Below are 21,948 nucleotides of genomic sequence, written 5' to 3' on the forward strand. Positions count from 1 at the left end.
AGACGGAAAGGGGTCGGGGTCCCAGCGCGGGGCAAGGCCTAATGCTCAGTTCTACCATTTACAAGGGGACTGGCCTCCCGGCGTCACCGCCCCGGCCGGGCCGGCTCCCGGCTGTGACAAGCCGAACCGTCCAGTCCCACCCCTGGCCAAGGGCTGTGGCCGCACCGGTGCCCTGCGGCGCTGCCCTGGGCTGGGGGCGCAGCTTCGCCCCAGAGGACGCTCCCCGGCTGGGGGGGCCGCGGGCAGAGGAGGGCACTGGCACCGGAACGGCTTCCTCTGCGTTTCCCATCGTCTCCGGCAGGTCTGAGGGAACATCTGGAACATCCGTGGGGCCAGACCCGTCCTGAGAGCCGCCGGCCGGGGGTCCTTGCGGCGGGAGGGGGGGGAACCGGCCGATGGGCAGCGGCGGGCAGTGGTCGGTGCGGAGAGGGGCTGCAGCAGTCATTTCGTAGTGGTGTTGGTCACCCAGCAGGGCCGACGGAGGGGAGGAGTTTTTGGTCTGTCAGTGTGCAGGACTAGCGCGGCACCCTCGCTAGCACGTCCAGACCTGCGGAGGAGAGACAACAGGAACCCGTGGTGGCGGCTGTTCCGAGCGGCTCTGCGGGCTTTTCAGCCTCTTGTGGAGCTTCCTTCGGGGCTTGCAGCAGCCACACCACCCTCTGTCAGGCGTTAAACCTCCCACCCGTTGAGAACCATCCCCTTGTTCGGTCGAAGATGGCTCCTCACTCGTTTAGCGCCCTAGTTTAGAGCCCAAACCATGAAGGAGAAGCTCGAGGAAACCAACCTTTACAGTGCTGTCCACGGCGCCGGAGAAGAGGCGGCCCCTGGAGACGGCGAGGGCAGTGACGCTGCCCTGGTGCCGCAGCAGCGTCTGAGTACAGATCATGTTGTCCATGCTCCACACCTGGGGGCACACGGGAGGCGTGAGCCGAGCGAGCGGCGCGGGGCTCCGGCACAGCCCGAGCGCCGGGAGGGACGGGGGGGGACGCTGCGTGCCGCAGGGGTCAAGGTGACACCAATGAAACCGGAGGACACGTGGCACGCAGGGAGGAGGATCCCCCGCCCTCCCTTTGCCTCGAGGCTGGCCGTGTTCTAACAAACCCCCAGCCCCGGACACGTACCCTGAGAGACCGGTCATAGGATGCGCTGAAGACTTTGGTTTGATCCGGCGTGGAGATGACGGCCAGGGCGTAGACTGTACCCACGTGCCCGGTCAGGGTGCGGACCTGCTCCTTCGTCTCTATGTCCCAGACCTGCGGGAGGAGAGCAGGGCTCGGAGACTGCACCGGGCCACGGGCCACCGACCGCTCCTCCCAGAGGGGTGTCCACCCTCTAGGGTGGGTGCCGCGCTGCGCACCCGTGCTCCGCGTTGTGCCGTGAAGGCGACCGGCAGAGCCCGGTCCCCACCCCCTTGCCCCTCTCCCCCCGCCCCAAGCGAACAAACACATCCAACTCCGCAGCCCTTACGTGGATGAGGTTCTCGTAGGTGCCGCACACGATGTGGTGGTTCGTCACGGCGATGGAGTAGACGCTGCCTCCCGACGTCTGCAGCACGTGGACACACTCCAAGTTGCGGATGTCCCAAATCTGAAAAAGACGCCGGATGAGACCCACGCAGGGACACTTCTCCAGGACGGAGCTCCACCCTTGAAGCTCTTCTCCAGCCATGCACGGAGTCAGCCTGGCTCCACGTGTGCCCGGATCACACCTTTAAGGACAAACCTGCCCGCTTGGGAATGTTCAGCACAGACGAGCCAAGCCCCGCTATCGTATTTAGCTGCCCAGCTTTGAGCATCCAGGCTGAAAAAGCTGTGGAGATGGCACACCTGGTGTGTGTGGCTCTGCACACACAACCCAGTCCGTGACAGCACTAAAATCTGACGCAAATTAGCGGGGATTTAACTGAGGAGGGCAACCTCAAATCCTGTGTCACCCAGATGCTGAGAGGTGACCTACTCATCCAAGCCCGAGCCAACGTAGATCGAGGGCATTTTGGAAACCACACACAGATTTATGGTCGCTCTGCAGCCAGACAGTCACCTTCTCCTCTTAGCAGCAGGCCGGCCCGCGCAGATAACGCCGCGGAGGCAGCGTGAGGCGCCACGGCTGCGAGGCCGCGGCTCGCCTCCGCCAGCACCCCCCGGCACCTGCGCTCCCCAGGCCCAGCCTTCGTGCCTGCAGAGGTGCAATCGGCGCAGTACAATCTGGCGTGTCAGCAACGCTGCAGCAGCGCTCTCACGTCCCAGCAGCTGCCTTTTGTCCTGCCCCGCCAACCCACGCTGCAGAACACAGCCACGGGGAGAGCCGATGGCTTACGCTTGCCACGAGCCTCGGGGTCCCACCTTGATTGTTTGGTAAGATCCGCTGTAGAGATAGTTTTGAGAGGCCACCAGTGCTCGCACCCAGTGATTGAGACCTGTCAGCTCCTTCTTCAGTTTGAGCTCGGTACCTACAATATCCCAGACCTGTGGGGAGCACAAACACACACAGACACGGAGGAGAGTCTCAGTAGGACGGGGCGGTGATGGGGAAGGACGGGCCAGCCTCGAGGTCGGGAGGCAGGCGCTGCCCAGGCAGCCCAAGGCCCCACCAGCTCACTAAATGGAACCTCGTGCTGCCTCTCCTGCCTGGCAGGAACCGCCTGAACCCACCAACCTGCAGATAACCCACACAACTCTGCGGGTTCCCCGAGGGCCTGGGGGAGCCTGCGTGATCCCTGGCAGAGACCCTTCCCTAGCAGAACCATGGGCTTGAAGAACCTGAACCAAACCCACAGTAAAGAGCTGCTCTGCACTTCCACCCCCCAGCCTGTCCCCACAAAGCTCCATTCCCACAGCTCCTGGGAAACGGAGGCCGAGACCCCCGGCACGCAGAGGCTGGCAGACCTCACCCCACTGCTCCCAGCAGCGCTGCTGGCCTGCTCGGCTCAGCTGGCAGAAATGGGGGGTGTCATCGGGGGTGGGGGGGCCAAAACCAAAAGGCCCCGAGTTCTCCTTCTGCTTAGTGCGGTCTCACCGCTCCTCCAGCCCCGAGCGCTCCCCAGGCAGAACCCCTCCAGCCCCCAGTAAAGAAAAGAGCATGCGCCTCTTCCAGATGGACGGTCCCATAAGCCGCCTCACCAGGAGCTGGAAGCAGAACCAAGGGAATCCAGCCAAGGCTTTAAAGGGCAACTTGCAAAGCTGTTCCCTGATTTCTGCATGCTTTAGGTAAAGAAAGCAGATTCACGATCCTTCGGAGGGGGTTTCAGAACAGGCAGCCTGACCCCGCAGCCCATTCAGGACTGCAGACACCGCTCCCGATGGGCTGAGTAGGTCTGTTGGGGGAGCCCAAGGACACGCGCGCTCAGGGAGCGCCAAGCTACTCCACCTGCACTCTCAGGTGTACAGAGTAGGAAGAAACAAAGTGCGTTTTCAGCCAGGTCCCAGAACATCTCTGTCTTCAGCACAGAGCATGGGCTAAACCTCCGCAGTGCTGGGCGCTCTGTGGAGCTGTGCTTCTCCGCGTGGCTCAGGAGAGCGTAGTCACGAGGTCCCCTACAGACCAAAACGCCACTTTCTTCCCGTTTGGATGCTGCTGCCTGACAGTTCGTACCACTGGTCCCCAACCAGACCAAGAGGAGCCACCCCAGCGCTCTACCTTGATGGCTTTGAGAGAGCCGCTGAACAGCATGTTGTGCGAGGAGACCAAAGTGCAAACGGGATTGTCGTGCGCTCGGATCGTGTTCACTTTCTGCAGGTTTTGAATATCCCAGACCTGCAAAGGAGGAGAGCAGCGCCCGTGAGGGGCAGGGGCAGGTCCCTCGTGCTGAGGCCGCTCCCCTTGGCCTCCGGAGACTGGCAAAAACACGGCCAGGAGCCGCTGGTCCTGCCCCGCTCAGGACCGAGCGCCCTGCCCCAGCTCAGAGCTCCAGCCTCCTGCTCCCCACGCAGGAGCGGGGAGCGGGAAATCCAGCCTGCAGGACACCCCCCAAACCCAACCCACGAGGAAGGTGGCCGAAGGCAGCGGGGGAAGCACCGTTCTCAGTCGTACACCACCGGCAGCTGCAGAGCCTTACAGGAAAAAGGACGCAGGTCCCTGCGCTACCCCAGGCCGGGGCTGGCCAGCAGATCTCCCACCCCAACTGCGGCGCAGGGGTCCTGGGTACTCACAATAATGGTGCAGTCAGCAGAGCCGCTGTACAGCTTGTTCCTGTAACGCCACCAGAAAACAAAAGGAGGTCAGCGGGGGAGAGGAACGCGGGCAGGGTCCCAGCTCATTCCCAGGCACCGTGCTGGGCGAGGAGCTGCGGTCCCGCGGCCTCACCGGGCCGAGACTAAACACAGCAACCCCAGGAGCGGAGCCCAGGTCTCGTGGGGAGGCCAGGCTGGATGGTCCCTTCAAGCAGGAGGCCAGGCATCCCGCTGGTGACCAGGGAAGGAAGCCAGCACCGCAGCGGAGGCCAAAGACATGCGTTTGGTCGATTTTTAGAAGAGCAAAGAGGCAAGATGCGCCCCCCTCTGCGCAACCTTCGCACGCGTGGGACCGAGGACGGGAATTGTACGGGCATGCTCAGGAGCCCCAGTGCTCCCCCTGCTCTCTCCTGCAGGGGCAGGTCCCTTTCCACTCACCCCTGGATGCAGAGAGCCAGTACAATTCCATCGTGACCCTCCAAGGTCTTTTGGCACTTGTATGTGGTACAGGTATCCCACACCTAACAGGAAACACAAGTCACCAGAGGGTCACGTGCCAGCAGACAGAGCAGCTGGGGACCCGGGCAGGATGTCGGCAAAGCCACAGAAGCACCGAAATGAGGAAACAGGCTGTCACCTGGGCACCTGCCTTCCGGGCTCCCAGGCAGAGATAAGCTTGTCCAGGAAAGGGAATTTACTGCCAAGGGTCAGGTTGAAGTCAGTGGGACACGGGACGGCGGCACGCATCAGCCCTCCGCGGCTCTGCCTTTCGCAGCCCAGGCCAACACAACACCCTGAACCAGAGGAGCGGCTCTCGGGCTCCTGCTTGAGCAATTCACACCCCGTCCCAGGCTCCCACGGCCCAGCACAGCCTCCTCTGCCACTGCAAAGGGCGTCCCCGCTGAGCACACACCGCTCTCCTGAGAGGGAACACGGGAATGTGGTGCCCAGGGCAGCCAGGACAGGGGAGAAAGCCGAGTTCTTCCAGTAAAGGACAGCAACGTCCACTTTCTTTCATGTGGCTCTTGCTGTTGCTCCAAGAAACTACAGCAAAGCCCTGCTCCTGGCAGGGCTAGTCGCAGCAGCCTGCACGGGTCCCCAGCCCAGCCATTAGCCACCAGCACGGTGACACTGGGACCTGTTGTTCAGGTGGCACTGGGGCAGTGCTGGCAGCCTGAATTACTGACAACAGGACAAAGAAAAACAAACACAGCACAAAATGGAAAAAGGACAGAGCTGATCAGGGAAAAATGTGGTGTTTTTTTGTTTGGTTGGTTTTGGTTTTTGGGTTGTTTTTGGTTTTGGTTTTTTTTCTAAGATGATACGGGAAAATAAAATCAGAAGCCGAAATAGGCCTGAAGGCCCCAAACACCATCGAAAGCAAAACCAGCAGCAGGAGGAATGAGATTCCAACCAGGGCTTTGCAAAAACCACCCTTTGTCTCTTGATTTCACTGTCACATAACATTCCCTCGCAGAGAATTTTGCCCAACGATAACTGCAAAGAATCATTTGAGATTCTTTAGGAGAAACTTTGGGAAAGAGTGACGCCCCCCACACACACACCCCACAAACTGCAACTCAGCTTCTGTCCCCACCTGGAGCACGTTTACGAATGCAGAAGACACCCAGAAGAGGCAAGCTCCTACCTTAATGGTTTTGTCTGAAGAGCCACTGAAGAGCAAGTCTCCTATGGAGTAAACGCACAAACACCAGACAGGGCCCTGGTGCCCCACAAAGGTCCCCTTGCACTTGAAGATCTGCTGAGGATCGTAGGCTAGAGAAACAAGAGGGCAGGTGAGAGGTGGGAGGACAGTGCTGCGCCATGTCACAGTGAGTTTGGAGGGGACAGACCCCCCTGCACCGGCCCGGCAGGTCCTCCTTGCACTTCGTGTTGTTGCAGGCCAGAAGGAACCGTGAGACCCTCCCCGGTGGCTGGAAGGTCTCACGTCCCACCCTTACAACTCATCGCCTTATCATTGCTTTAAGGCCCAGGCCTCAGCTCCCTAAGGCAACTCCCAGGCTGGACCTGGGGAGGCCAGAGATGCAGAGCCCACTTGACATCTCCTCGCAGCAGCTGATCACCCTGCAGCACTGGGAGGTCCCCTTCAGCCAGTGCTCCTCCCAAACCCTCCCACCACTATTTTCTTCCCGCAGCAGCGCTGACCCTGTGAACAAATTACTGCTGCACCCAGAGACAGCCGTTACTTTGCCTGTGACCCCGCCTAAAAGGGCCCAGAGGGGGCCGTCACCCCAAACCCAGCCCGAGGGGATGAAAGCCACACGCATACTCACATCCAAGGATGCCCATGTTGAGCCGAGCGTTAATGTGAGAGAGCTCATCCTGAAAAACACAACAAGCTGCATCAGCTGCAGAGCCACCAGGAGCAGCCTGCCCCTCTGGGCACGGCTTGAAGACTGTCCCCCTCCACTGCTAAAGCTACTCTTGCCTTTGGACAGGTCTTCACTCCCTGTGCAGGCCCTCCCTCAGCAGCTGACTCATGCTCTGACTGAAGGTCTCCTGCTCTAGGATTCCAGGCGTACATCCCTCTGTCACCTCCCTCCAGAGACCACGGGGCTCTGACAGCACCTCAGACCTGCACTGAACTCTTCCCTGTTCAGGCAGGCACAGAAACACCTTTCAGAACACACTGTCCTTGCTCTGCCATCCACCAAACCGCTAAAAATAATCAAACGGGTTATGGGGACTGCTTGCTCAGCTGGGCTCTGGAAGCCCACCTTGCTGGAGAAGAACTGGCAGGCCTCTTGGTAAGTCTCCTCCCTGGTCTGGTCCCTACTGCGTCCACGGGGACCCTCTTCATGAGCATGCTTAGGTAAACGAGGGCGAGCTCCTCCTAATCAGTACATCCAGTGGGATGCAGTCTGTCTGAACTAGGGAGGAATGTCTGTCCAGCACTGGTGCTTGAATAATGTCCAAAACCAGGAGACAGGGCTCGCTCCCAGCTTGTTAGCAGGGATCAGCTTATCTTCCTGCTTTCTCTGCAGGCAGCGAGAAGGGCATATTGTCCCTGGCCAGTATAAAAGGTACAGGAGTGCCCAGGCTACGGAGCAGAGGGCTCTTGCCTTGCTGCAGGGGGTCCTTTCCTCTGTTAACACATTTCCAGAGCAGCAACAGGCTGAGAAAAGGCAGCAGAACCAGTTCAAACGGCAGCCCAGAGGCAGTGAGCGGAATGTGCTCGCTCTGCTGCCTTTACCTCGGCCTAGAGGAAACCTTCACCCAGACCCCAGCTGCAGCAGAAGCAAACCAAACCCGGGGTGAGCAGAGCCAGCAAGAGGGAACCAGAGAGAGTCCCCCCACCACCGGAGAAGCCCAGACTGCCTGCAATCCCTGCTCCGCCACCAGGGCCCGGCCCCCTCCTCACGTTCAGCATGGAGGCATCCCTGCGGAACTCCATCAGGTCCTCGCTCAGCTTGCTCTGGTTCTCATCCAGCACATCTGCAAGAGATGGACAGGTCCGCAGTCACTGCAGAGCCAGCGCTGGAGTCCAGGGGAACGGGCAGAGGACATCTGCTGCCACCTAACCTCCGAACAAGGAGGGATGAGAAGCCACTGCTGGCAGCAGCAGGGAAAAGCAGGAGGGTGTCTGCTACTCAGATGCAAATTGTACTCGGATGCTGAAGACCCAGCAAATTTCGGAGGCAAGACAGGGCTGGGCACAGCAAGGGTGTCCAAGAACCATATCTGCTCCAGGATGGCTCTGTCGTTGGCTATTCAACTCGCTGATTTTTATGGGGGCCTGTGCCCACGGCCTGCACGGGAAAAAGTCCCAGGAGAAAGGCGGTAGCTGCCTGCAGACACTGCTAGGACTTGCCACGTGACCAGTGACTGCAGGATTAGGCTCCATGATGCTCTGGCAGCAGAGAAGTCGATGGAATCCCTATTTGTTCCTCTGCAAGGAGTACCTGAACCTCCTGAAACCTGCTCAGCACCAGTTTTAAACACGGAATTAATCCCGTAACGCACCATCCTAACAACGAGCTGCCCCGTCCCTACCGCTCTGACCACAGAGCTCATCCGCTGCAGACTCACCAAACTTAAGTTCCAGGTTCTTCTCCAGCTGGTCGATTTTCTCCGAGAGCTTCCCCAGCATGGAGCGCAGGAAGGCGATTTCCTGGTCCTTCTGGGCCATGGCCACCTGCATCTCATGGAAGCGATCGTCCGTCTGCTGCAGGAACTCCTTCAGACCCTCGAACTTGCACGTCTCCAAGTGGGTCTCATAAGTGTCTTGATTTCCTATGAACGTACACCTACAAGGGGAAGGCAGACGCTGGCTGGAGCAGGGCTCACCCTGGAGACCTCCTTGCTCAGCTGGCTCCTCAGAGGGAGGTCTGAGGCCTGCGTGGGTCCCCAGCTGTTCCGCTGGGGTCCTGGCATTCACCATCCCGCTGGGTGCAGGCAACCGCAGGGCAACAGAGCGGCCAAGCAGCTCCTGGGGCACTGGCCCCAAACAGAACTGTCTGTCTAGGCAGTTGCAAGGAAAAGGAGATGTTGGGCAAGAGACAGAACGTGGTGTCAGTTCATGTGCCTCACCAGGAGCCCCATCTAAGAGCCACTGGATAAATACTGCAGGGGACCTCGGCAGATGCTGACTTGGGCCTGCAGCACGGCAGGGAGTCAGGGCTGCTCCGTTAGGACTTGCCTTGCTCCGCTTCTGCCAAGACATCTCTTCCTGCAACAGTAACCTCAGCTGTGCATCCTCCAGGGCACCCCCAGCCCGGGCTCCGCTCCTGCTCGGGTGACAACCAGCCCTCTGAGGCTGATCGGCACTGCCCCCGCCCCGGGAGCAGGACCGGGTTGAAAGACATTGCCACGGTGCTCGCGTTACTCTTGTACTCCTCCTCCTCCCCACGAGGCTCTGGCCACAACCACTCGCTGCTCTGACTCTCCTCCAGCTGGTTCTTCTGCCTACACACCTCACCCTCCTCCTCCTCCTCCTCAGCTGACAGCAGGGCTGCCAGCCGGGCAGCGTGACCTGCCTGTTGTCACCAAGAGGCTCGGGGGCTGCCTTCTGCGAGCCCTGCAAGCCTGATCTCAGTCTCAGGCCAGGGCACAGCACTGGGCAGAGGTGCTCAGAGCCCATGGGGCTATCCCAAAGCTGCAGTAGCTGGAAAGCAGCTCTGAAATGAGCCCAGGGCGTCCTTCCCACTAACAAGCAGCAGCTCCTTACCCGTATTTGGAGTGGGGACACTTGATGTGCTCGCACTCTTTCAGATGTGCCTCCAGGTTCATTTTCAGGAGAGGTGGGCAGCTGGGGTTATTGGGGCAGCGAACCGGCCTGTAATCACAGCTGCTTTCATGATCTCTGCCCACGGAGAGAAGCAAAAGGAGGGAAAAATCAGCAATAAGCGAAAATTAATGGAAACAACACAGACTGCGAGTAAAGGAGCAAACCAGCCCTGTGAGACTGTCAGATGATCGAAAGCCTCCTGCTCGAAGACAGCAATTATAGCTTTAAATTCTCATTTGGCCAGTAAGCTGGGAGTAATAATAGGCCACATTTACACAGGGAACATCTACTTCTGCAGCTGATCAGCTGAGCCTTCAGGCAGCTATCGACAAGAGGCAACGGCCAGGTGATAGGGAAGACAGTGAACGCATTTAGGACAGATTTCAGACTCCTAGGATACAACTAGGACAACTCCTCTTACGAAAAGAACCCCAAGGTCTCTGCTTGACCATAGCCACCGTGCTTCAACCCAGATGGGAGGTGGCTGCTTTCACAGGGTATCCCCTGTCCCAATGCTGAGACACTCAGGTAAGGTGGGGGCAGAGAACAGCACCCTTTCCCCGAGACCAGCTCGTCCACCATCTTCCTAAGCCGCAGCCACAGTGGAAAGAATTGTCCCCTCAAGTCACCCTGCCCATTCCCACACCCCTGCACGCCCCAGCAGGGCGCGGCTGGCAGGAGCTGCGCCGTCCCCAGGAGCTGCAGGGCAGCTCGGCCATGACAGCAGACTGCTGGTGGTGGAGGAGCCCTTTCCCTGGAGAGGCTGCACGCTGGTAACGAGCCACTTACTTCCTGGCACTCAGTTTAATTGTAAACGGGCATCCACGGGGGTCCACCTCGAAGGCAGCGGGCTTGCTGCTGGCTGCGGGCCGGCAGCCGTACTTGCAGTGAATGAAGAGCTCCCCGATCTGCTCAGCCACCGCGATGTTGTTAACCACCACGTTCAGTTTGGCATTGTCCACGGGGCACTTCTCTGCCAGGTAGGGAAGCGAAAGAGAGAGAGTCAGCAAGGACTGAGACACTGCACAAGCACTGCCAAGAGCCTCTGCGTGGGGATTTTATTCTTTTGCTTTCTCTGGCCAAGGCGGCCAACTCCCAGATGGGTGGCAATGGAATGAGAAATGAATATCCACACCAGATCTGCAAGCCACTGCGTCTTGCGTTCGTCTTGGGGCTTGGTGAAAAGCTACAGTTTATGTTAATCCATGATAGCTGGAGCGAGCTGGCAATGAGGGAAGGCCACACCAATTCAGACCACCTTGTGCTTGCTGAAGCGCCAGAGCATTCCCAGGCAGGGGGCACAAATCAGCAGAGGCCCCACACGTAACCCACTCCCCCACCCAGGGCTGGGGCTCAGCTCCTCCGCTGCCAGCGGGGCACTGCAGGCCAGGGACGCTGCAGCGAAGCAAAGACACCAGCTTTGGTGGCAGGAGCAAACCTGAGCAGCTCAGGATAGCAACTGCAAAGCCTTTTGCTCCAAATCTGTTGGCTGGGACAGATCTAGCACAACATGGTGACAGGGGATCAGCACGCAACGCGCAGGGACCCCTCACACGCGGAAGACGAACATCTTACAGCAGAAAGAGCTCCCCAGGGAGCCTCCTCAGGGCTTGCTGCTCTGGCAATACGAATGGCTTGGCTTTGTGCTGAACAACAGCTTGCCAAGAGGGGCACAGGCTTGTGCCAAATAAATCCTTTTCTGCAGCGCAGAGTCCAAACCAAGTGGGAGCTGGTGAGGCCAGGCCAGCAGCCAGACACTTGGGCTCCATCGGGTTTCTGGAAGAGCCGGGTGAGCTGAAGCAGCTCCATGTGCTGCTGCGCACGGGCTCAGTCAGCGGCCGGAGAGCTGGCACTAACGGGATGAGGGAGGAGGGGTTTGATGGGTCTCTGCCAAACACGGCCCCCCTGTTCCTTAGAGAGGCAGCCACAGAAAGCTTTCTGTCTGAAATCAATGGGTCAGCTCTGGGCGAGACATGTATTATCCTGGGATTATCCATTGCATATTCCAGGATTTGAGAACATCCTGTGCCCAAGAGCCGGGGCCAGCCCGCTAGTGCCCATGCTACAGCGCTTACCGTCGGAGCTCGGAGCTGCACGGCCACCCGTGCCCCGGCCCCTCACTGCTGCAGTGGCAGCCTGTGACTGACAGCCCGTTTCTAGCCCTTCAGACATCTTTCTGCGGGTTTCTTTCGAAGCAAAAGCAAACCAACCAGAAAACAGCATCATTTTGGCTGCATCACACAAGAACAGTTCGGTACTCACCAGATGTTAAGGCACATCTTCTACAAAACGTGTGCTGTGGAGACAAAGAGGAACAGCAGTGTCAGCATAAACAACATCGGACAAATTAGTCCCCGTGGCTAATGACGGGAAAGGTGGGAGATACCAAAGGCTGTGGCTCAGGGGCCTCAGCAGCTGTTCTGCCTGCTTTGTAGCTCAGTGTGCCCTTGAGTCCGCATCACAGGGCAAAACCCAGCTGCTTGCTGAGGCAGCTACGAGTGTAACACGTGCCCTGTTCCTGAGAAGCGTTAAGCACAGAGTTTGAAGCTTTGAGGGTTCTGCCTTGTTCGCGATCAGGCCACGATCACGGTGCAAACCAAAGCCAGGAGCACGTTCTGCCACGCTCTGATATTCCTACCCTCCAAGTCTGCACGAGATTTCTCTGCTTCACCCTTCACTTTAGTCCATGTCACTCCTCTCTTTTCCCTGAGAAATCCTCAAAGCGAAGAGCAAGGGGAAGCCTGGCCTCTCCTTGTCTTTGGCCAGTCAGCCCATCACATACATCCCTCTGTAGCTGAAGCTGTCCTGCTGTCAGGTGGATGGGACAGCTGGCTCGTAAGCCATTAAATGCACTTTAAATTTTGCAGCTTTACATAGCTTTCTCTCTATTCTTACAGCAGAAATGCATAGTAAGAGTTTAACTTGATAAAGTAGCAAACACAATCTAACTTACTAATGAATACAAAGAAAGGAACAAAGCCTGCAGCATTTCACTGGTCCTGAACTTGCCCTGTGGGTTCCCTGGAGCCTCCTCAGCCACATTCCCCTGCCACAGGGCCAGCGCTTGCCAGCCGCGCTGGAGAGGCTGCAAGTCCCTCTCCAGAGCTGTTATCTGCTGCCCTGCTCACACGGCCTTTTCCTGCCCTGCACGGCTGCACGGTGCTCCCTCCAGAGCTGCCAAACCAGGACTGCAAACGAATTCTGGCTGCTTCCTGCAGCTGATTTTTTTTTTAAGTTTTTTTCATTAACCAGTAAATCTCAGTGTCTCCACGAAGAGCTGCTGACCAAAATGGTGCAGCGAAACTGCACCAACTGCCAGCACCTTTGAGGACAGCACCCTCACTGCAATAAACAATCCTGCTCTCTGCTTTTGTTCCTACAGCTCCATCCTAGCAATCCGAAGCACATCAGAAGCATTAGAGAGCCTGTCACGAAGCCATCTTTCTTCACACGTAGCACAGAAGCAGGAATAATATACAGTTTCTATTAAATCCCAGTAAAATGGAATATAGAAGAATATTCATAACACTGTGCCTTTCTTTAGAGGATCTCAAATCCCTTTGCAAGCATTAACTAAATGAAGCTTCAAGCCATTCTTGTTTTATAAGAGATGATTTCTTCACAACCGAAGAGCAGCCATTCCTGGGGGGCCCAGGAGGCAGCAGCACTCTGCAGCGCCCTTCAGGACAGGGAACGAGGAGTTTTAGACCCCAACGGAGCCACACCAAGGAGACTGGACGTGGCCAGGCTGACAGCACAGCTCTCCTGGGAAGAGCTGCCCAATTTTAAGCAAGCCCCAGGCTGCTAACTGCAGAGTGCCCCGCACACCCCGCTGCAGACTGGTTCAGAGCTGCCTTGCGGGGAGATCTAACGTGTGTTAGATGGCCCATCACCACCTCTGCCCCTACGCTGGCCTGCCTTCCCTGGTCAGGGGCTGCCTCCTCTTTGCTCCCTCAGGCTGACAGTCACTGGGGACAGTCACTGGGGACAGTCACTGGGGACAGTCACTGGGGACAGTCACTGGGGACAGTCACTGGGGACAGTCAGGGCTTGGCTGGAGCTCACAGAGGACATCTGCGGAGCCCACGCTCGTGACTGGGAAGAGTGCTGCCTTACCCCACAGGTTGTGATGACTGGATCCTTAAACACACTACAGCACAGTTGGCAGCACAGCTTCACGGACGGTTGTTCAGCAAACACCAGCGGCTCCTGAAGAGGAGGAGAGAAAGGGACAGAGAGAGCACAGGGATCAGTGTGAAGGCAAGAGCCTCCAGCTCTGCAGAAGGAACAAACGGGTGAGCCCTCGGGAGCCCGCTGCACAGGGCACGCTAAGGCTTTCGTGACCTCGAAATAAACTTTTGTCTGGCTCTGCTGACCTCCAGTATGTAAGCTCATCACAAACCGGTGGCCACCAGCATCCGGCAGGATCAGGACCCGACAGCAAACTGCACAGACCAACTTCTTTGCCAGAGCGACTCCAGTCACCAAAGCGGCGTGAGCTGCACCGCCTGGTACTTTTTGCTTGGCTGGACTGAACAGTGCGTTGTCAGAAACGACCCCTGTGCTCAGCCTGAAGTTTACAAGCAATTTAAAACAGCCTGCCCTTTTGTGTTTTTGAAACATCCTGAAGGAAGGGCTCTTTCATTCCCTTATGAAGCAGAAACAACATTGTTTCTGCCGCAATGGGGCCCGTCTCTCCAGTCTCGTTTTACCCACTAAGCCTGCCGGAGCGCAGCTCTGAGCACGTCCTCCCAGAGCAGCACAGCTCCCCGCTCCACTCCATGCCAGGGCAGGGCTGCACATTTCAGAGCATTTCAAATCAATCACTGCAGTTCAGTCTGTCTTTTCATCCTGTGCTGCTCTCAGAAACGCAAACACCCCCCCCCCCCGCCCCGGTTCCTAAATAGGAAACACACACTTTTATCCCAGATCCGTGGCAAAATGCCGGCTGACCTTTCACGCATCCAGTCTGAGGTTAGTTACTGGGTCACAAGCTAAGGCCAGCTTGAAAGTGTCCTCCCCCAACAAGAGTCACACATGTGGACAACTCCTTGCACCCTCCTGGGGCTCACAGTCAAGTCACTGCAGTGCCACGCAGCCCCGAACGCAGGACGGGGCTCTGAATCGGGGGGGAATTGTGTGAGTCTTGCTGCCTGGAGCTAGACCACCAGCCTAAAGATTTGCATCCCCCTACTGCTCTGCAACAGGCTTTCTGAGAAGCAGAAAAGCCTCACCATTGCCCCCTCTCTCCAGGTAGGGAAACAGTACACAGGGAAGGCAAGTAACCTGTAGAAGTCAGTGGTGGAAACAAAATTAAAACCAGGAGCCCTGACAGCCAGGCTTTTAGTTGCCAGACATCACCAAAAAAAATCTGCCCATGACAGCTCTGCGTACTCACAAGAGTCCACTAAGTTACTCTTTTGACACTTTGAACTTCCTAATACTACTCCTTCGGACAATCCCAAATACCTACTGGCTCCTCCTCTTCCTCATGGAGTGAGAACGTCGAGCGCAAGGACATGTTGGACTCGGAGTGCAATGAACGGACGGAGATAGCAGAGTCAGAGCGGCGTGGGGTGCTGATCGGAGGCTTCAAAGAGAGAAAAACCAGTTCCTTTTATTGCAAAGAACTCCCCCCGCTCCAAAACCCTAGGCACGGAGACGCTGAGCTCAGTCTCCCCGCCCCACGAAACTCAGCCGCTCCATTTGTTCAACCGCTCTGCCAAGCCGCACGGAGCGGCCCCCAGAAACAGCCCGTCCCGCTGCCGCGCGCCTCCCCGGCAGCCGGGAACACGGCCCCGTGCTCAGAGACACGGCAGGCACCGTTCAGGTTGAACTGACTAAACCGAGCTGACAGCTAAATTCCAAGCACGTAACTCTCTCAAAGGTGCAGTCGTTTGTGTACTTACCGTGCGCACCCGCAAAGCAACGGCTTGGGAGAATTAATCCTCCACAAAAAGCTTTGTCAAATCTCCCCCAGAGACGGCGACCAGCTTCTGCAATTTCTACAACCTCTGCAGCAGCACTTGTTGTTTCCCTCGCTATCTAACTTCTGCCAAATTTCTTTGCGTAAGTGTGGAGACTTCCTTCTATTCAATTCAGCCACAGACCGGCTTTGTCGCTTCCTGCTCGGGAGGGGAGAGCGAAGCGGGCGCTGCGTGCACCAATCAAGGAAAATCCCGCTGGTTACGGCGACCTCGGGATTGGCTTTGAGGGGAAGCTGCCGCTGGAATAGCAACCAGCAGCACGTTCTAAGGGTGGAATATCCACCAGCAGCGGGTAGCCAAGGTGCGAGTTGGTGTCAAAGCGAAACCAGAGACTCTTCAGACCACGGGGTGACTGGACTTGGGGGTCTGGCACAGCTGGTAGCGCAGCCACTGCTGCGTTGCTCTGCAAGAGGTGCTGCTGGCAGGCTGGCAAGAGTGCAGGGAGAAGCAAAAAAAGCACAGAGAGAAGCAATAAAAGTCTTCAAGGAGCGGAACAGAGGGGCTGACAAATGGGAGAATGAAGCCACGAGCTTCAGACACTCGGCCTCAGATGACGACCAGCGCCCAGGCTGCCTGCGCCTACACGTACCACACCTACACGTGGCTTGGCTGTAGCCTACGTCAGTCGCAAACTCCTGGAAGCGCTGGCTGGAAGGAGCTCTGGAGATCGCTGGCCCTGCTGCCCACTCGAAGAGGGACTCTCCTTGGACCTGGATCAGGTCAGCCCTGGCACTGCCCAGCAGGAACGGGGAAAGCTGCACGGACGAGACTCTGCCGCCCCGCGCTCCTGTCCTGCACTACCGTGGGAGCAAAACGGGGTTTTTTCCCCTCACGTTCAATCTGAACCTCCAGAGCCCCATTTTGTGTGCTTGCCCTGGGTGAAAGCTGTGACATCAGACCCAAGGACACACAAAAGCAACGTAGGAGGCCAGTGGGGCAGGCAGGAAATTCAGCAAAGAGGCAAGGCGAGGTTCAGAGACTGCTGTCTGCCCCAGAGACAGACTATGCCGCAGTCCAAGTGCAGTCTTTGCTGGGCTGCAGAAGAGGAGCAGATCAGGATCCTACTGGGTCTTCACACTGCTCTGCTGCTTAATTTTTATGATACTGGGACCCTAGGAGCTCAGAAATTCTGCATCTGCTCAGAAGCCAAAGCATAAAGCTCTTTTTCTTAAAGACAGCATATTTATTGGCTAAGAGGTAAACCTTGAGGAGGAATGGTTACAATGAGTTAAATCAATTTTATGTGTATCCATTAAGTTTACTATTTTCCTTCACTAGTAACAGAAGTTATTAAAATAAGAAGAATGACCGTGCACAGTCCCCATTCTGGAGGCGAGACGGCGATCAGGGCAGCAAAGGCAGCCTCTGCAGGGAGGCAGTTTTATCAAAAGCAACATCCTGTGTGGATCGGCCACGGAGAGGGGAGGGATTGCAGCCCAGGAGCACTTCCAGGAGGCAGGGGCGTGAGACGCAGCCTTGCTAGGCTTGGGCAGCAACACCACGGGCTCAGCTCCCTGCGTCCCGGCTGGGCTAATGCTGGTGTTACCCACGCAGCGAGGAGCTGACGTGCCGAGAGCGCTGGCTCCTCTGGGGCTGCAGAGACAACGCCGCGCGGCAGAGGCGTGTGCTGGCGCTCACTGCCCCGCTGGGGACCTGCGGCCTTGGTTTTCGCCAAGCCAACAAGGCGAAGGCTCAGGAGACCTCGGCTTTACAGGGTCAGCCCCGGCGCTGCTTCCCACCCCTCGCCTGGCTCTTCGGACTGAGCTTTGCAGCGCCAGTCGTGGCCCCGGGGCCTGACTGCAGGGTGCTCTTGCACTGCAAAGGGAACAACAGAGCGTGAGAAGCACAGGACCCCCACCCTCCGGGCATCTGCCCAGGCCGGGGGGGCACCCGCATGCACCAAAGCCACGCAGCACCAGGCTCTGCCGCGGGGTTTGCGGCTCAAGGCCTGTAGAGTTCGGGGGCAAAGCGGCTCAAGCAGCACTGCTTGGGCCAGGCTGGGATTTGGGAAGATCCGTCAGAAGGGTCCCACCTCCCCAGAGCTGTGCCAGGGCTATTTCTGTACTAAACATCATCTGCAAACGGCCCAAGGATGGAGGGCTCAAACACCTCTGGATGGAAGACGGGCAGCTTACGGCTGGCCAGTAACTCAGGCCGGCCTCTGGTTCAGAGGTGAAGCTCCCTGTAAACCACCAAGACTCTGGACAGCCAGCCCAGCTCCTCATCCACCAATATACATTTGCCCCCATATCCAGCTGTAATCTCCAGGTGCAGTTCCCATCCTCTCAGCTACAAAAGCAGCCTCCACGTGAAGGGTCTAGTACAGGCATAGCGAGGCTGGGAACCCGTAGTACAGTTTTCAGGGAAGATGACAGCAGCCACTCGATAATCCCTGCCTTGCACGCAGAACAAGCTGCTCTGCTTTTGGTTTCGTTAACAGAAGCTTTAAGAAGAAAGAAAAAGGGGTGGTGGAGGTCACAGGAGGGCTCCGACCCGTCTCCAGCCGCCTCTCTGACAGCTGGCAAGCCCTTGGCAGCTTCTGGAGAAGGGAAAACGTAGCGGCGAGGAAGGGAAATCCCAGATTATTTCTTGACAAAGCAAAAGGAAGCTTCCTAAAAGGGTTAGTGAGAGTTTGTCTGGAGCAGCAGGCAGAGCGGGGCTGTGGCACTTCTGCTCGGTTAGCACCTCACACCGCAGGCTGCTTCCTGAGCCACTTACTAATCCTCTTGCTATTTGTGCTAAAGAATATTTAGCCCTTCAGGGAAGGTGGGCTGAGACCGTCTAAGAGGACTGAGGCTGGGTCCTAGGAGAGATCTCTCCTCTTCTTGGCTGCACACCCCACCTTGTGACACCGGGGTGTTCAAAGGAGTCAGGGAGCTTCTCCACCAGACACGGCTAAATGCCGGGTGCCCAGCACCCCCTGCTCCTCTGGAAAAATCCTCACCTACGCTCTGTGAGAGCTGCACAGCTCATGAAAAGGGTGCAGGGAGCACAACACTCAGCCCACGGGGTCAGTGCTGACAGCCAAGGGCTTCCTGGAACAGCGGCCCAGCACCACGGGGTCAGCGATGTGATGGAGAGTTGCATTTGCCAAGGACACGAGGCAAACGTTCAAAGGGCTTTTTGAAAAAAAATCAACTAAACCAACCACAAAAACCCCACAGGCTCACCTAAAACACAGCAAGGTCTCTGAGCAACAGAAGAAACGTTACAGGACGCTGACAATAAAGCTCTCTGCAATCTGGTGTCGCCTTTATTTTAAGCAGGGTTGTAGCTCCAACGCTGCTGCTGACCCCAGTCTCTGCCAGCACCTAACTTCAGCAGCAGCAGTGATCCATTTATCCCTGGCTTGGAAGCTGGGTCTCATAACCTGAGAAAGTCTCCAAGTACTTACTTCATTTGAAGTCTGCCACTAACGTGCTTAAATCTAAACAAGGGCTTGCGGTTTTGAGACGGGGCTGGAGCACCAGGGAGAGAAGGTCAAGGCCTCAGCGCTACCCGTCCACCCGCTGAGGTTTGCTTTGCTGTTGCCATTCTTCATTTAATTGATTTAGCTGACTTAATTTCTCTTTGAGCAACTAACCCTGAGGCCTGCTGGATCACCGAACTCCCCAGAAAGAAGTTACTCAGAGGTGAGCGTGATGAATGAGAAAGCTGCCTGCCAAACTGGGAAGTGCTTTTCTGCAAAGCTATTGCGAGACACGGGACAGTTTGTGTCAAAGACCCCGATGATGTAACCCCTGGGAGCCGAGCACAGTCCGTAGTGTCCGACACCCCACTCTGCAGGTTCCAGACCTGCTCCCTGTGGTCAGAAGCCCCATCTGGAGGTGGAAATAGGAATGGATTTTCTGCTCATAACTGCGAGGCCAAGCCGTGCTGCTGGCTGGTCCGCCCAACACACCCTGGAGACCGACGGGCCTCAGGCCCAGCCCCGGACACCGCTGACAGTGGCTCTGTTTTCTCCCGAGCTCAGGAGCCCCGGAGCACACTGCTCACATCACAAGCAGGCCCGGGAGATCTGTAGCTCCTGGGCTTTGTAACCACATACCGCTTTCAAGCAGAAAACGAGCACCAGCAGTACCAGCCTAACGCCCCGGGTCAGCAGCAGCTTCTGCTTCTCCACTGCACCAACCACGGGAGGAAATGCTAAAGCTGGTCCTGCCTCCGGTGCAGACATCTGCCTCGGATGTAACACAGCACACGGGAACGATGAGGGAGGCAGAGAAGGCCAGAGGAGCACCAGACATCTCTCATTTGAGACAGAATCAGCTAAACCAGTCAGCAGGGAGGGTCTCGGCAGCACCTACCATGCCATCGTCCTCGTCTCGTGGGGAGTAGGTGAGTGTGCTGGAGGAGGATGGGGTCCGACGATGCTGTTTGAAAGTATTGGTCCCGTCAGCTTCAAAGCAAATAAAAAAAAACAAGCAAGCATTTAGGCTCCTCAGTAACACCTCCAAGCTACGGGTCAGCCTCTACAGCTGCAAGGGTTCCTCACAAGAGGGAAAGGCTGGGGATTCCCCAGCTCCAGTTCATGACCTGGACGTATCGGTGCAGGCAGAACAACCCTGCTCTCCGATAGCTTGCTGAAATGCACGTGGCCCTTGGAAGGTAGCTGGCCCAGAAAAGAGCACAGATAATATTCTGCCAGGTCCAGAGCCTAAAAGTGCATTGAAAGGAAACCTTACACTCCCACATATCTCGGTTACCAACAAAAATGGCTTCGATCGAGGGAGGTCTGGACATTCTTGTAGCGCAAGGGACGCATGCTAAATTAAATTGGAGATATTTGTATAAAGGTCCTACTACTGACTTACATAAAGTGTTTAATGTAAATATTCAGGAGTCCAAAAACATCCAGAGTCCAGAGCCCTGTACAAACATAATCCAAACATTTCCCCTGGACAGACGTTCATTTCCTTACCTAACTCACTGTCAAGTGCCACAGTTTGTCTTTACTAAAGTAAGGATATTTTTATCCCAAAACGAAACCAGACCTCTTCCTACATTCACACACATGCCCGGGCTCAGACTCTCACCTGCTGGGCTCTGAGGAACAAAGCAGAAGAATTTTAAAAGGAGCAGGCCCACTTGCACCCCCTCCTGTCCGCGCTAAAAATGGCCATGGGGGTTTTACCAAAGTGTCCAGAGTGACTCAGAGTCACGCAGAGAGCGAAGACGGGAATCTTCAGCGCTGGTAACCCTTGCGTGAGAACTCACAGGGATAAATAAGTTTTAGTACTGAGCTCTGTACCAAACCCTGTTGTACTGCCCTAATTTCAGCAAGGCCTTCCCACTGGTACTGTTAAGCCTGCCTAATGGGAGAAAATGTCTGTGCCTGCTCCTTCCCATCACGCCTGGCAGTCAGATGCCGTGATTAAGGAACACTCGGGCTGCATAACACTAAAACCAGCGCCTCGGCACCCGTCTGTAATGAACACAGGGATTCTCCCGGCAGCTTCATGATTTGCAAACCCACTTTTCATTGTAGGTATCGCACAGAGTGCTTTGGGGAGAAGCTCTCCGCGTGAAATACACTCACCCTTTGTGATGGTCGTCACAGCAGAGTAGGCTGGCCCAAAAGTTGTTTCCATTCTTGTCTGAAACAGTGACGAAATGAAGGTCAGTGCGGATCGCTGCAGCACGGCCCAAGGGCCTCCCACCTCTCCTGAGTTGGTGAAAAAACGTACATACATACTCCCAACTTTTATCTGTCGATATTGTGATTGTTAAGAGGTAAGAAAATAACCGTATTTTCAACGGGCATCTTTATTTTCTCAAAAGAAAGGATGAGACCCCAAGAAGCAGCCCTAGCCCTGCCCTCTGCCAACAACGCCGAGCCTTACCCCGTTAGTGTTTTCGGAAGTAGTGATGCTTGTTGTGCCACTGGAGAAACGATTGTAGCGAGCGTTCTTGTTCGAGCTCATAATCTAGGCCAGCATTTCTTAGTCATAGGAAGCTTGCTCTGTGGAAGAAGCGAGACAGAAAGAGAGTTAGGTTCGTCGTACGTTATTGTCCTGGGCTCAGAGGACACTCCCCTGTAGCATTAAGCCCAAGTATGCGCCTAACCTCACAAAAACCTGGATTTTTCAGAAGCAAGTGGCAAGGACAAAGTCAGGTTCCTTCAAATCATTCCTGGATGAGCGTTCAGCATTTTCTGAAAATACAATTCTTTTAAAATAACTCCTTAGTCACCCAAATACTGGAATACCCATAATCATTAGCTGCTTTTACAAGTATATGACTGCTTTAACAGCAGATGAGACTTCTCAGGAGACTGCTCTAAGATAGCATCCCCCTGGCCATGATACACACCAAAACCAGGCACCGGTTGTGAGGGACAGCCCCAGCAGAGAAGAACCCTAGGCAGGCTCTGGTCTGGTCCTCTCTCCCTGCCCAGCCGGAGTGCAGCTCAGGAAGCAGGTTCCTGCCGCCTCCCAGGCCGCTTTGCACAGAGCGGCGAGCAGTAAGCAGGGTGCTAAGAGAGAGCCCCCTCCGCAAGACACAGCAACGGCCCACGCGGAGCAGAGGGCACCAGGGCAGGCGG

General features: G+C 56.5%; 1 protein-coding gene across 2 annotated transcripts; it reads right to left on the bottom strand.

Annotated features, from left to right (window-relative positions):
- Nucleotides 1–255: 255 nt before the first annotated feature.
- Nucleotides 256–21,332, bottom strand: TRAF7 (TNF receptor associated factor 7). 2 transcript variants are annotated; one of them, XM_009950686.2, is made up of 20 exons: nucleotides 21,248–21,332; nucleotides 20,944–21,001; nucleotides 19,712–19,803; nucleotides 14,891–15,007; nucleotides 13,534–13,626; nucleotides 11,680–11,713; nucleotides 10,207–10,390; nucleotides 9,358–9,492; nucleotides 8,220–8,437; nucleotides 7,552–7,625; nucleotides 6,464–6,512; nucleotides 5,818–5,945; nucleotides 4,608–4,690; nucleotides 4,149–4,188; nucleotides 3,637–3,753; nucleotides 2,343–2,465; nucleotides 1,468–1,587; nucleotides 1,122–1,253; nucleotides 785–904; nucleotides 256–547 (listed from the first exon to the last, which is right to left on the bottom strand). In XM_009950686.2, the coding sequence occupies exons 1-20, from the start codon at nucleotides 21,326–21,328 to the stop codon at nucleotides 533–535; spliced, it is 2,013 nt and encodes a 670-aa protein (XP_009948988.2). In that variant the 5' UTR covers nucleotides 21,329–21,332; the 3' UTR covers nucleotides 256–532. The 2 variants fall into 2 exon arrangements, with proteins under 2 accessions (XP_009948988.2, XP_086329495.1); XM_086473369.1 differs by lacking the exons at nucleotides 4,149–4,188; nucleotides 4,608–4,690.
- Nucleotides 21,333–21,948: the final 616 nt, after the last annotated feature.

This window comes from Leptosomus discolor, chromosome 14 (genome assembly GCF_034619465.1).
Source record: "Leptosomus discolor isolate bLepDis1 chromosome 14, bLepDis1.hap2, whole genome shotgun sequence".
Taxonomy (NCBI): domain Eukaryota; kingdom Metazoa; phylum Chordata; class Aves; order Leptosomiformes; family Leptosomidae; genus Leptosomus; species Leptosomus discolor.